This window comes from Lissotriton helveticus, chromosome 2_1 (genome assembly GCF_964261635.1).
Source record: "Lissotriton helveticus chromosome 2_1, aLisHel1.1, whole genome shotgun sequence".
Taxonomy (NCBI): domain Eukaryota; kingdom Metazoa; phylum Chordata; class Amphibia; order Caudata; family Salamandridae; genus Lissotriton; species Lissotriton helveticus.
In genome coordinates, this window is record NC_136059.1 from 1,278,546,292 (window position 1) to 1,278,561,206 (window position 14,915).

A 14,915-nucleotide genomic window follows, 5' to 3' on the forward strand; every position below is an offset into this window, starting at 1 on the left:
ACACAGTCAACCGCCCATACAGCTGTTTCCACATGCACTTTTGAACCCATACATCTAGTGAATCAACTGCTCACACATCTATTCACAGAGTCATACACCTCCCAGACACCCACACACACACTCAGTCTCCCATACAAATACTTGGGCAACCAATCAATAACCCATATAGTTAGTCATATAGCTAATGATCAACACATGCATCAGATTACAGAAGAACAGACACAATGATGCACAATTTAAAACAGTTTAGTCACTAACCCATGCACTCAGTGAGACACATTTAATCACTCACTTATACAGTCAGTCATGCACCTACTAAATCCTTCATCCAGACACTTATACATCCACTCATTCTTCAATATGTAAGACATATTTTAACTTTACAGAAACATACAGTCACTGGATGTTGTCATCAGTGATGTCATCAGTGATGTCATTTGAGATGTCATCAGTGATGTCATCAGTGATGTCACTGACCATGTCATGAATGATGTAATATGTGACATCATCAGCAGTGGATTGCGGGTGCGCGATATATAGTTAGTGCAACTAACTATATATGGAATTTCAATGGTTTTGTGTGAGTAAAATAAGGTTTTGTAAATGCTAATTCCTAACTATATATGGTCTATAACCTATGTTTTTTTCAGTGAATATATATATATATATATATATATATATATATATATATATATATATATATATATGGCACAGCACAACACTTCCACAACCAGCAAATAAATGTTTGTGTGCATCATAGGTTACCACAGCACAAAACCTGCACAACCAGCAAATAAATGTTTGTGTACATTATACCACACTAGTTACTTTTCTAATTAGGTGTACCAGGGAGTAGTGCTTTTTCACCGTATTGTTCATTAGGTGTACAAGGGAGCAGTATTTTTTTACTACTACAGATTATTGTAATTAGGATCATCAGGGAGTAAAGTTTTAACACTACGTGCAACCTCCATAAAACTGGATATTTTAATTAACTAATTTTGTGTGGTCTATATGTTATTATTCACATTGTAAATGTCTATTTTTTATCAGCACTGCTCTTAAGACCGTCGGTAAAATAAACGCCACTTGGGTTGTCGTGGCAAAAAGGTTAACACAAGTACTGATGTGATACACTTTTGTTATTTGATTTTGAAGCTGTTGTTGGCTCACAGGTTTAAGTGCACCAATATGGTCAACTGAAGAGGAGATGTGTGTTCGTTGAGAGGTTCATATATCACTCCTAATCGTACAGTGGATTTTAATAGCCAATTTTTCACACGAGAATGTTAGAAGGCATTCAGAAAAATAAAATAGGAAATAAAATCGGCTCAACTGAACTCACGCAAAAGCCATTTATTGACAATCTGTGCAAAAACAGCAACGATTTCTATGCATTTTTTCTGAGGAAAAGCATGATTTACACCACATTTTCTGCAAGAGAAACCCGTGACCATACAAATATACTTTGTTTATTACAAAATGGAAACACATTAAAAGAGCCGAAGAACAGGTAAAATGAGCACTTGACATGTGGTACTCCACTAAAAGGTCTTTTCCTTTCCAAACAATCTAAATGAAAATAAGTTCCGGGGAGCTCTTCTTCCGCCATTTTGAAAGCCCTTCCTTGTGGAGTTCATTAGATCACATGCTGTTGCCCGGAAATAATGACCGTCTGAACCCTTACACACTATGGTCGCCAGAACATGAGTGGAAAGTCACACAATGCTATTTATCTGTCAACTCTGAAATTCCTCAAATGGAATAACAACATATCATGGTAAGGCCCAATTACCAATACTCTTTGCAAAGTGTGCAAAACATTTGAACGTGTGAATGCAATTAAAAAAATCCGTATTAAAAAGTGTCAACCTGCAAGTGGCCATATAAATAACTGGCACTATGCCTACATTTCAACAGAGGTAAGTTTAGAGTAGGGAATCGGGAGTGTTCTCAAGGGAGTGGCAGTCTGCAGCCATTGGGATGGTATGGCACACCTACAAAGCAGTAGTTTTGCAACCATTCACAACCTTCACATCAGTGCCCGTGAGTATCTAAGACAGACAAACCACCACAGAATTGAAGGGTACCTCCACACGTGGAAATTTCCTACATGGGGAAAGTGATAGAAATGGTGTCCTTCCGTCACTACCTTGAGAGTACCATAAAGTTGCTGGCTTCCCACCATCCAAAATAAGCTAGGGTTTTTCACTTTCTTAACCCCTTCGACGCTCATGACGAGCTGGGCTCGTCATGGCGTAGCCTCCTCGCACGCTCATGACGAGCCGGGCTCGTCACGTAAAGTGCGATTACGAGAATCCCAGCGTACGGGCGGAATTCCGCCCGCACGCATGCGGTTAAAAACTAAAATGGGCCTCAGTAGAACTGCACATTACCATATTGGTTTATTGATATGCTCACATGTACAGTAAGTTGCAACATCATGGAGTAGCTACTTGCTTTTCAAAATGAGGGGAATTCACTTATGTGCAGCTAGTTACTGCACATATATTAAACGTATTAAATTATAAACTGTGCCTTCACCAATGAATAATGAAGCAAGCAACCCCGCCAGCAGTGTGCTGTGTATTTAGATTGTGGTGCCCTAAAAAACCCAGGCCATTGCTATTATTTCAGTGCATGGCCCTGCTGATATTTGTAGTGTATTGGCATTGCAGGCTTGGTCTGACACTTGTAATACCAGAGATGGCCATTCACCACGGGCATCAATGGCAATTAGATGCCAGTAAGACATTACAGGCAGTGGACTCTAGCTATCTGTGGGTAAATTCTCAACTCCAGCACTTTGAATTCTCATCTTTGTATGTGCACCATTTGTTGAATCATATTATTACATTTATATAGCACTTCCTACCCAAGAAATGTACACTGGGCTCCTCGGTGCCAAACACTCATAATTCTTTTCTATCTAACCAGAGATGTTCCCAATCATGTGCATTCGTTCTTAGCTCAGATCAGACCTTGGGTTGATAGGGGAGGAACAGGGCACTTATCTCTCTGCACAATATAAAGCTATTTATGGTCAATAATTAACACAAGGGGCCGGTTTCACAAAGGTAAGCTGAGATGAAAGTCTAACTTTACGACTTTCGGTATTTACAAAAGGCATTTATGAGTAGTAAAGTTAAGACTTTTGAATCAGTTTCACTTAAGCTTTTGTCTTATGTTTAACTGAGACCAAAAATCTAGACTCAGTTAAACTTAAGGCTAAAACGTAAGTTAAACTAAGACAAAAGTCTAACTTTACTACTCTTAAAGCCCTTTGTGAATACGGAAAGTCTTAAAGTTAAACTTTTGTCTCAGTTTACCTTTGTGAATCGGGCCAAGTATGTTAATTCTATATCATGCCAATATTGGAGGCACTTAGCATATCACTACATTCGTAATTGACAATCATGTTACAGCTGCATTAAGAGGTCTGTAAATGTACTGTGGCATGGACCAAAGAGGATATTACAGACGTTCATAAAGCCATTGCTTTAAGCTGTGAGCAAAAAGTCAGACATGATGGTCCACTTGCTGTTAGGAGAAAGGCGAGACTAGTTGCATGGTGGTGTTTGGCATGAGGTCATATTCTGGCCAGTGTAGCAAATAATGCAGCAAAAACTGCAGCAATGGGCATCTTGGGAAAATGACACCATTTGGTCTGAGGCACTTTTGCTGTGGTATTTATTGCAGAAGCTACTTGCTCCAGATCTATTCTAGGATCACTCTCTGGACATACATGTGCGGGCTGGGCACACTACACAATGGGGAAGCACCAACAGCCATAGTATGCTCACACCAGTGGTCCTCTTCTACACGTCGGAAGGAGAGATTCTCCGGAACCACAGAGCATACACACACAAACAATATTCTCACAATGAGCTGAGGCAATTGGCACCGGGGCTGCGCCCATGAAAAGTAGGCACATGTTCAGGTTCTGAGAGTGCTGCACTCTTCTGCTGGAAGACCCAAAAGGGAATGGTTTTATTGGTTGTGCTTTATTACATGCACTTACTGGTCCATAAGACTACTCGCAGGTGTGTGGAGGCATTGTGGCCCTTTATTTTCCTCTCTCCAACTATGGATGGAGTATTGTTGGCACTCTTCAATTTTACTGTGACCAAGAACATTGTTTTTGCATTACCTGAGGGATGGCAGAAGATTACCTTTTTTAACACCTTGGCTGCTAGGGAGATTTTTCTGCTGTGCTGAATAATGTGTAAATCCATTGTTCATGACGAGCTCAGCTCGTCATGAGCACACGAGCAGTGTACTGCATGACGAGCTGAGCTCGTCATGAGCATCGAAGGGGTTAATCACTCTCTGACAGCCAATTTTACCCAAGAAGCAAGACCTACTGCTCTGGTATGGTGAAGGAATGTGATGTAACAGGACTCCAACAGCACCAGTTTGACACAAACCAAGGAAGAATTGCTTTGGGGGTGCTATTGTGGTCTGTTTTTGGATCACACATGTACACAATTTCCCACCAATACAGTGCAATTTGAAATTTGACCAGATTTTTTATTTTTTATGTGCTCTAGACAGATGACTTCTAAGTACACTGGTAAATTAATGCTGAGTGAGTCACAGCAAATACCATGCAACAGAGATATATCCCCAGTGATGACCAATACAAACAAAACTATTAGGCAACCAACCATTTTGATACAAGTATATCACTTTGTAAAATAAATGCTGAAATTCTCACATATACCCACATTTTCCAATGTACCAGCTTTTGACTGTGTTGCTTGACAAGGGAGGGATAATGGGGGAATTCAACAGTAAAGTGAGTGTCAGGATTTTGTACAGTTTTGAAGAAGGAGTGCGATTGTGCAAAAGCCTTAATTTGCCATGCTTGATGAACAGATTAGAGATCTGGCCAGATTAGAGAAGACCGGTTTGTACAGTATCTCAGAGAATATGCAATGAGGCATTCTAATTATCTTTGAGGTGGATTCAGACTGAAAAGTGAATATTATGTTCCCAATTTGCCTCAAAATACTATGTAATTTACACTGGTCTGGCTCAATACCAACATTTGATTGGTGAAACATTGCAGATAACCCTAGTGTGTCTGGCAAAAGCCAATGAAGACGAGGTGAGGTGTGGTGTGTGTTCAAAAGCGAGGGGTGGGTGTTGGTGACTTGTTGGAAGATTTGAGTGCTAAGCGACTGAATAATTCAAACAAAATGTATGAGAGAGTGATAGAAATTAAGCCGGAGTAAGCAATAATGAACAATCATAAGAGTTAATGATCAGTAATGGGAAATGTTGAGCGTAGCCGGGTGATGCTGAGTGTGGTTGTGCAATACTTAGAGGTAGAGGGTGTAGATGAGTGTGAGCAAGCATGCCGGTGACTGCGTAAATGACAATTAGTGCAGAGAAACAATAGGTGGGTGGTTGTAGATAAGCATGGTTGTGCCCAGATGAGTTGTGGGTCAACGATTAACAGTGGATAGGATAAGAAATGAGGAGTAGATCAGCAGATGGAGAGCGGGTTACATTTTGAGTGAGTGAGCCGATGATGACTGAGTTAAGGGAAGAATGGGTGAGCTACTAGTAAATACATTGTAGTTAGAGTGGATGAATGCTGGACAAAGATGATGAATGGTTAGTGAATGCACAGAAGTGGAGAATAGAGTTGGCTAGTGATGGTGAGTGTCAACGATCATTGGTGAGAGTGCCTAAATGATGAACAGGGACGAAACGTGGTAAGTGCGGATACTAGAATCATAGAACATAAATGTGGTTGAGGAAGGTTGTCTTGCACAATACAGCTTCAGTCTGTGTGTTTATGGTCAATTACTGATTTGGGGGATGAGTGTCGGAGGAAGGGGGGGCAAGACATACCAGTGTATTTAGTGCCAGCACCTCATCACCCTGACATAGAGCCATGTGGGTGAGTCAGGTTGCGCTGCGGTCATGTGAAGAACAAAGCGTTGGCGTAATGTGAAGAACAAAGCATTGAGATGTGTGCAGAGTGTTACTGAATCCAGACCCATAAACGCCTGATGTTTCTAAAAAAAAAAAAAGGATTATCCCTCACCCTGTCACTTATTAGAAAACTAATAGATTTTGCCATGAATATGTAGCCTTGCAGCTGGATCAGTCATGCTCACAGCAGAAAGTACTCTCCTCCTTTGGCTAATAACTGAGATGCTGGACGCCAAAGATAAAAGCATGTTGTCGCTTTCAACTGTGCTAATCTCTTTACACGTTCATTATACTCAAGCTAGACACACAACGTCTTTACAAGAATACATAAAACATGCGAGGAGGCAAGTTTCCTGAATCCCTAACTGAAAGAACACAGTCTGACACTATTATAAAAAGTTTGGATATTTGCTCATCATAGACATTAATTCATATTGTCAATGCTCTTTAGCTGTTACTTAATTCTGTACTAGTGAAATATCTGCATGTTTACAAAATGAGCAAAAAGTCACATTTTATTCAAACAGTGACATCCAAACTTGAATCAGACAGGACCAAGCACAAGTACATTTTTAGCGTAACTACTTTGACTGTAAATGATGGCCATTAATACACATTTTGTGTCAAGTCATCTCATGGGGGTCTCCAGAGTTGTCCTGGTTCCAGTCCGTCCTCTCTCTGAGGAAAGACCAAAGCGGATAAAAGAGTTGACAATTGTTTTCTTTCTAAATTATCATGAAAGAATAAGAACACTTTACTAAAAAAAAAAATCAAAAAAGATGTGGAATGACTCAAACGTGTTGAAGAACCACCTACTAGAAAGTGCAAAAAATGGTTTAAGCAAGGGAGATTTTAACAAAATTCCTCTTCCCAAAAGAGACACTCGCAATACAAGTATGGCTGGAGTTAAGAACAGTGCAATAAGAGGAGGGGGATTTTGGCAGCTTTGAAAAGGGATTAATCTTTTGTAGAAGAACCTCTACAGTTGAAAGAAGTAACACGATTATTCAAAAGTCACAAATCTGTCTTGTTGATCCACATGCTTAAACGGGAAGAACCAGGCTTTGGACTCACAAATATCTGACAGTTGTCGTCATCACTGAACAGTGATTTTTAGCCTGTGATGACTGAAAACATTCTTGGTGCCATGATGCATAAAGCAGAGCATCCATTTTAATCCATACGCCAGTGTGAGGATGAGGAATCCTCCAAAAAGACAGCTACAAGAAAGTTTTTTACGTACAACTCAAAGGTGACATTTGTTAAAGATAGCTGTAGAAGCAGCAAGACAGGCTTATATAATAGTTCTTGTGGGACTTGGTATATTGTGCAATGGAAACTACCTTGGAATTTGAACTGGTTATGTATTTTTTTTACTCCCTATTCTCGTCATGGATTCAACTGCTGCCCAGTAATTTTTACTTCCACTCCCTCTACTAAAACATTTTCACCTTAACTTATTGCAACTAACTTTATTTGGATAACCCGGAACTTACTTCTACTACACCTTTTCCATGTTAAGAAAGCCATACTTTGGCTCCCTTTTGATTGGGCGCATTGAAAAATATGTGATACTCCTCTGCTCCCTACCAGAAATACTGACAAAAATATCTGCAATGTATTCCTTTGAGGCACATGTTGGTTTTATGTGGAATTTCCTATATTGTACAACATGCGCAATAAAATAATTAATTTTTACAGACAGATGGAGGACTCCTGATGGGCTTTCCTGATGTATGAATAATTGCCCTCCATGTTGTGCCTGTGGCTGTACTAAAAAAAAGAGTTTCATAATTTGTAATCCACTGCTTGGCCAGTAGTACAGTTGTTCATCACTTCTTTCTTCCACAGGAAATTCCAGCTAATATAATTGTTTTTACTAAAGTTATTGGATGTGGAAGGCAAGCACGACAATTTGAGTGCTCTGTTAGGAAATCAAAGTAAATCCAATCTAAACAGACAGACACACACACACACACACACGCCTCCCCCCACATTAACAGGAAAACAACAAACCACTCCGTGCCCTTTATTTGGATTTGCGTCAAGGTGCATCCTTCTAAGTATTTTCCTTAATTAATGCAAATTTCAAACTGGTGAAAACGAAACCGGAAGTGTACAATTCACGTAATGCATATATTAAACCAGACGGGTTCTGCTTTCCATGCTTGATCAAAGAAGAAATTCGTAATGCTAAAATCTATAAAGATAAAAAAGCCCGCAGTCCATTCTCCAACTATTATTTTTTTTAACCAGAGACATGTATAAATATTCTAGCAGCCGATGGTGCAGATAAACAGGTGCCACACCCGTGCAAATCCTCTCCTCTCCCCTGCCCCCACAGCTGTATGTACTTTCTCCTGCTCCAGATGCCAGTGTTACTGTTACATGTTCACGGAGTGGGCATGCTTCTTGCACAGTGGCTTGTCCTTCTTGGAGAAGAAGGTCTGCCCCTCCAAGCTTTCACAACATACCTGGAATAAAAAACAACAACATTCATTCAGTGGTCCAAGTCTGGAACACTAAAGTCACATTACCATACCCTAAATAGTTCCATACAGCACAATGAACCCAAAACCGTACATACTGTATGGGATACATTTTTACATATACACCTTTTTTCTGTTTAAGAACTTTGTATTGGATTTTCAAAGACAAGAAATACAAAAGAAAATAGGTACAATAAAATGAGAGAATCATAATATAAAAGAACATACCATAAAACATAAGTAAAAAAAAAGAATTATAAAAGGTTTGATGTAAGCATAACATTAGGGAAATAAGAGAGAGAAAAAAAGAACAAAGAGAGGGGAAGATAGAAGAGAAAGAAGAAGAAACAGAAGGGTATGAAAGGACCAAAAATGTGTAGAAGAATAATATAAAAGAAAAGAGAGAGAAAAGAAAGAGTTAGTGTATAGAAGTATGAGTAGAAAGATTTGATGAAAAGGGAAGCCAAAGAAGATCAGATTTAATTTTATGAGAAATAGAAATGGAGGAAACATTAGCGATTCTGATATATATACACCTTAAGTGATAGATTAAAATATTGCAAATCACCAACTAGTCCCGTGACTAGTTACAGGAATAGAACTAAAAGTTAAATTCCTTGATAAGGCTCACAACCCATCCTCCAACCAACAGCAAGGGTAGCTTATGCTTCAAAGTACATGGCACGCTTTCACCTTTCCAAAATCGGTCTGTAAAAGCCTTGCTCGCTTGCCCCGGCTTCAGAAATGGATACTCTGTTAGCAAATGTTTTCACCAAATGTGGACTAGGCACTGCCAAAATAAAAGCCCCAATATGCATCTTGCAATGTGTTACCAGTATAACTATCACGTAACCAGCTGTGGGTTTGAATTACTGGCAACATGCAGACAGATTCCTGCCACCTTGTAAAGTGCTCGAGAAGTGTAATAAAGAAATTGCCACAAGTGTCTCATTGTCAGCTTCCGGAAGAAGGTAGCTAGAAAGCAATTTGTATCTTTGTTTGATTATAATTCTTCCTAGTGAAAAATCAACTGTAATACTTTATCAGTTATGTCATTTTCTTATTACAGGCATGTAGTGATGTTACGGCTAGGCTATAATAAGGAAACTAGAAATGTTGTACACAGTAATGGCAGTGTTCTAACATATATATATATATATATATATATATATATATATATATATATATATATATGGGATAAAGTGCCCCCTCCTGTACATGAAAAGTACACTACAAGTTACCAAGGTGTTCTGTGACCATAAAGAGGCAGGAGGTCGCTTATTAGTAAGTGTCAGTACCAGAGAACAGCAGCTACTGCTGCATCTCTTTGCTTGGTCTGTGTATGCCGCAGTGGTGGCTCCTCTAATAAGGCGGAGGAGCATTGCCCCACTGCTTTGAAGCAATGAAAGAAAGGAAAAATAAAATGATAAGGAGAGTGAAACGCTTTGGTAATCCAGGGAGCACGAATTTGTGTTTGAGACAAGAGTCGCGAAAAAAACAAACGATTTCTTGTGCACTGTGACGAGGGCAAATCTCATAAAGCTCCTGAAATGTGGTCATATAGTGTAACCCTACGCATTGTAAAGTTCAGCATTATCTGCACTTTTGCAAGAGATGGTTTCCACAGACTTTGGTACACGCAATTGCAATAATCTAGGCCTGAAAGAGTGCAACCCTGCAACCCACTACCACTTTGCAGTGTGGTTAAGAGGATGTTTTGTGTTTTTGTGTCGTTCAACTTCACAAAAGTTCACATTCTTCCACTGATGAATGCCAGCCAGCGAGTTGTTGAGCGTAGTGGTAAACCTAATTGCAAGATGATCCAGTCAGACATCAACTGGGTGCTGTTGGTATATCACTCTTTAGCACCCAAAGACCCTGATGAGTTGCACCGGGGTCAAACATAAAAATGAAAAAGCATTGGTGATAAAGACTACCCCTGCAGGAAGCATATGGATTTGTAAAAAATATTAGAAGGAGAAAGTGGAGAGGAGGCAAGTGGGTATTATCTTGAAGATATAATGCTGCCCAAGCTTCTACACTTCCAGAGAGATCTACTTTTCTGAATCTCTGCAATAGGACAGTGTATTCAGCAGGGTCAAACTGGGCATTTAGGGTCAACTTAAGGCAAAAGGGAATACTGCACTGGGCATATAAAAAACACACTAAGCATCAACAGTTTTTGAGGGCAAATGTGCACATTTGGATACTGCATGGCACATTTTAGGCCATCTATATCTGTATGAGGAGGGGGTAATACAGATTATTATGGGGACATATCCACAGTTTGAGAGGCTTCAGTCTGCATTTTAGGTCACACCTGCACAAAGAGTGGTACGCAGACTATATAAGGCCACCATGAAGGCAGTACTGGCATTTGATGTTATAGGATAGGCTGAAGTAGTAATCTGAGTCCAGGAGGGAAACAGAACTGCTATTTGAAGCTAAGCTTGCACATAGGAGGCTGCATTGGACATCAGGGGCATCCCTGCCCCTGTAGATGCTGCACTTTGAATATGAGGCCAGATGTACGTGGAATTGCTCAGCCGGGCATGTAAGGCTACACATGGGAACACTCATGTGCACAGTGGGAGGGCAACACTTTCTATTTGAGACTTCTCTGTTCACCTGTGCCCGTATCGCTGTACCTCCAAGTACTGAGGGTGAACTTGGCATTTCAGGCAATGGCAAGCTGACCAAGACATCTGAGGCTACATCATGCATGGGAGTCTGCACTGAAGGTTGCAACTAAACATTGGAAGCTGCACTAGTATTGGAGGCAATACTGTTGAGGGGGCTTCACTGGCTATTTAGGGCACCTAAGTATGAGGAGTCTTCCCTGGCCATTTAAGACTAAGCATGAGCCTGGCAAGTGAGTGCTGCTCATTCAGATGCTACCCATGCATGTGAGAATGCCCATGCCGAAAATGTAGCAAGGGAATTATACCTCTGTTTATTCAAGGCTGAACTTCACATTTGTTGAATGTGCCCAGCCTATGTTAACATGCTTGGGTAGGTGATGGTCTTTACTGCGGCACATCCTGGTAGCATCCTAATAAACACATTGGTGTAAACTAACCTTGTCTGATTTGCTTCAGTGACAGGTGTTATAAATCCTACCCTTGCTGTTTGTTAACCTCATTAATATGGCGTCACTTGATGACAGTTAGCACAAAGGAATTTTGCTGCCACTTCCTGTAATGCCATCATGGTGAATGATCATGCATTATCACGTCATACAAAGTCATTGTGGGCAAAGGATGTGTGAAATCAATTCAGCTGCCCCTGGCTTTTTTGATTAAGTGACACCTGTGTGCTCACCTCCAGACATGTAAATGTTGATGAATGCCCAGGTGCACCACATTTTCCCCACAATCATTTCAAGGAATATATGACAGACCAGTATTTCTTCTTCTTGCTTTAGTCACATTTTTTTTTTTTTTTTACTTTTATTGACTGTATTTTATATGTAACCCTTGCTAATTAGAACCTTCATAGCTCAACTAATAAAGCTTTTCAATTGATAAAAGTCAGTAGGAAGCCAGAGCCCTCCTGAAAGGCTTACCTTGCCCCGGCTCATTGAGTGAGTTGCTTATTTGTAATCCGAACACTTTAGACGCTCAAAAGCCAGCATGAAAAGACCTCTGGTGTTTCTCTGGAGCACCAGTAATGTATCTCTCTGCGTGGATGCTGTTTGACCATCAGACAAAAGATGAAACTCTTCATAAAGAGGACAAGCTTTGATATAAACAAAATCTATGACCTTCGTAAGTTGAAATAGATATTCTGGGCGGTACATTTACAAATCAAAAGTAAAAAGAAACAATTGGAAATGGAGGAATGGAGTCACTGTGTGCTGAAAAGACTAATCCTTGAAATTCATTGAGGATTACTTTGCTGCCTCTCCCCATGTGTTCGGCCAACCAACGTCAGTTTACTGCAACACTCATACATGCCATGTTTGCAGAAAGCACTGAGAGACTGTACCTGGAGCTCCTGCCAACATTTACTTTTTGTCTCATGCTCTTTTAATTGGCACACATCAATGTATGCCGCAAACCTGATCACGTTACGTTGGGTTGGTGGCGTCTGCGGTGCCAAATCCCAGTAAGAGCCACACACTTGCACAATGAGTTTAGTAGTGGCCTTTGTGTGCGGTTAAATAGGGATTATGAACCCATAATCAGTCACGCCCACATCTCTGAAGAGGTTGGGTTGGGCAAGAGCTTGGGCATGCTTCAAAAGAAAAAAAGGGCTACTTACTGCGCATACAAAGCAGGTGTCGTGCCAGGTACTGCCCAGAGCTTCCAGAAATCTATCCCCGGCTTCTATCGGGAATTCACATCCATGACACATGGTACCAAACAGAGAGTAGTAATCTGTAGTGCAGAAAAATAGAAGAAGTTGGTTAGGACTAGGGTTTTCAGTTCCACATGGTTATAAACGGTCGACTAAAACAAGCCACGACTTCTAGGGCTACCGAATTTGTAAAAATGGTATAACGGCATCGCTATTCAATTTCCCACACTTATGTTTTCCACAGATGGCCTAGGGCACCATATCTCTAGTGCTATTGCAGCTGAACTATGCAAATTAGAGAGAGAGACAGAGAGAGATAAAACGATGTTTATTTAGACCATAGTCTTTAAACCATACATAAAACGATAAAATGATTAGGATCCTCATAGTGATAACATTATTAATTCTATGAAAAAAAAATTAAACAATTTCACCTACAGAGAAAATACAGGGGGATAAGCCCCCTACAACAGCCATAATTCATTTAACACAGTTTACAATGCATTGGGAGAACTCTAAAAAGATTTAAAATCAATGCCCCTCCTTTAATTTCTCCCTTACAAAGTCTTTTGTTGCTTTCAAAAATTTCCCCAAAGCAATTGTAATATCTATAGATGACATGTCCGTAAGAAGACAAACCGCTTGAGCACGTGAATTCACCTTGTATTGTAAAAATATTGGACATAAAAATGCTTTCCGTATTGCTAAAATCAGTGTGCAATCAAGCAATATATGCAAGATATTATTTCTTATTCCTAGGCCGCATTTACAGATACCATCTGGTTGGATCAATGCTGCCTTTATTTTTCCTTCCGTCTTCCAAGGTTTAATACCCACACAAACCCTTAGACTATCATGTCTTACCCATTTGTTGGGCAAAAAGTTTAAGTATGGGAACCAAGCTTCCTTTTCCCATGCACTCTTTACCCATTTGACAGTTTTTTCTCACTCAAATAATCCAGATCTTGCGATCTTGAGTATAAGAGCCCTTGGTCTCTAAGAGTTCTCTTTGTGAAAACTACATCCAGGGATGGTTGCGAAATGCTCAGCATAAGGTGCGCTGCTACATTCTGGAGGGTTCTTCTTACATCCTGTGCCCAACCAAGGCTACTAGTTTGGATCTCCTCTCTGCACCATGTTGAGACCTTCTGCACACCACCTAAAGCCTGGCATTTCCAAAATCTTAATAAGGACATTTGGGTCTTTACACTCCATGCTATTAGCCCTACCTCCATTCTGATTGCTTGGATCATTGTACAGTTTGGTAAGGACACCAGCATTTTTAGAATCCTTCCTTCTTCACAATCCCACCCCCTTTTAGCACTCAAGTAGAGCACTTCTGTACCATACAGTACTTGCGGGGGGGATCATTGCTTCAAATGCCTTTAACATAGGTCTGTGGGACATATCGCCATATTCTTTGTTACATTTTTTCAGTCTACAAAGTGAAGAAGTAGGCTTTCGCTGTTTGAGCCTCCAGATGAGTACCCCATTTCAATGCGCTATCAAACCAAAGGCCTAGGTATCTATATTCATTAACTATTTCTAGTTTGTCTTGTCCTAAAAACCAATTAAAATGTATACTTCTCTTCCCGAAATGTAAGACCTTTGTTTTTTCCATATTAACAATTAAAAACTTTTTGTCACAGTAATTTTTAAACACATTTAATTTCCTTTGGAGTCCCATTTCAGTTTGATCGAGGATCACAAGGTCATCTGGATATAAAAGGCAGGACACTTTATTTTCGCTAATACGCGGAATTGCACTTCTTTCTATTTCTAGCACTACTAGGAGGTCTGCTAAAAAAAATCAAAAAAAGCAAGGGTACCAAAACACAGCCCTGTCTAAGGCCATTCTTTACCGGTATTTTATGGGTTAATGACCCCTGTGTATCTCTGATGACCTGGGCCCAATTCCCACTACGTAGTTCTTTTAAGATATTCAAAATGCCATCAGGTATTCCATATTTTTCCATATCTTCCCAGATACAGTTACGGTCCACAGAATCAAAAGCTGCCCGGAAATCGACAAAGCAACAAAACAGTTTACCATGTTGCTCTAACGATTTTCTGGACAGTGCCCACAGGGCAAAGCAATGATCTATAGTGGAGTGTCCTTCTTTAAAACCTCCCTGTTCAACTGGCACAATGGATCCTTGTTCTGCCCAATCTATTAACGTA

At 40.1% G+C, this 14,915-nt stretch overlaps 1 protein-coding gene across 1 annotated transcript in view; it reads right to left on the bottom strand.

Moving 5' to 3' along the window:
- Positions 1–1,336: 1,336 nt before the first annotated feature.
- The window catches only part of LOC144818625 (PDZ and LIM domain protein 5-like), a 178,323-nt gene continuing 164,744 nt past the window's right edge, over positions 1,337–14,915 (bottom strand). Inside the window, exons 7-8 of the mRNA XM_078676226.1 lie at positions 12,699–12,814; positions 1,337–8,420 (exon numbers count right to left, since the gene is read on the bottom strand). Of these exons, the coding sequence (XP_078532352.1) occupies positions 8,331–8,420; positions 12,699–12,814 (206 nt within the window). The 3' untranslated portion in view covers positions 1,337–8,330. The remainder of the gene's footprint in view (positions 8,421–12,698; positions 12,815–14,915) is intronic.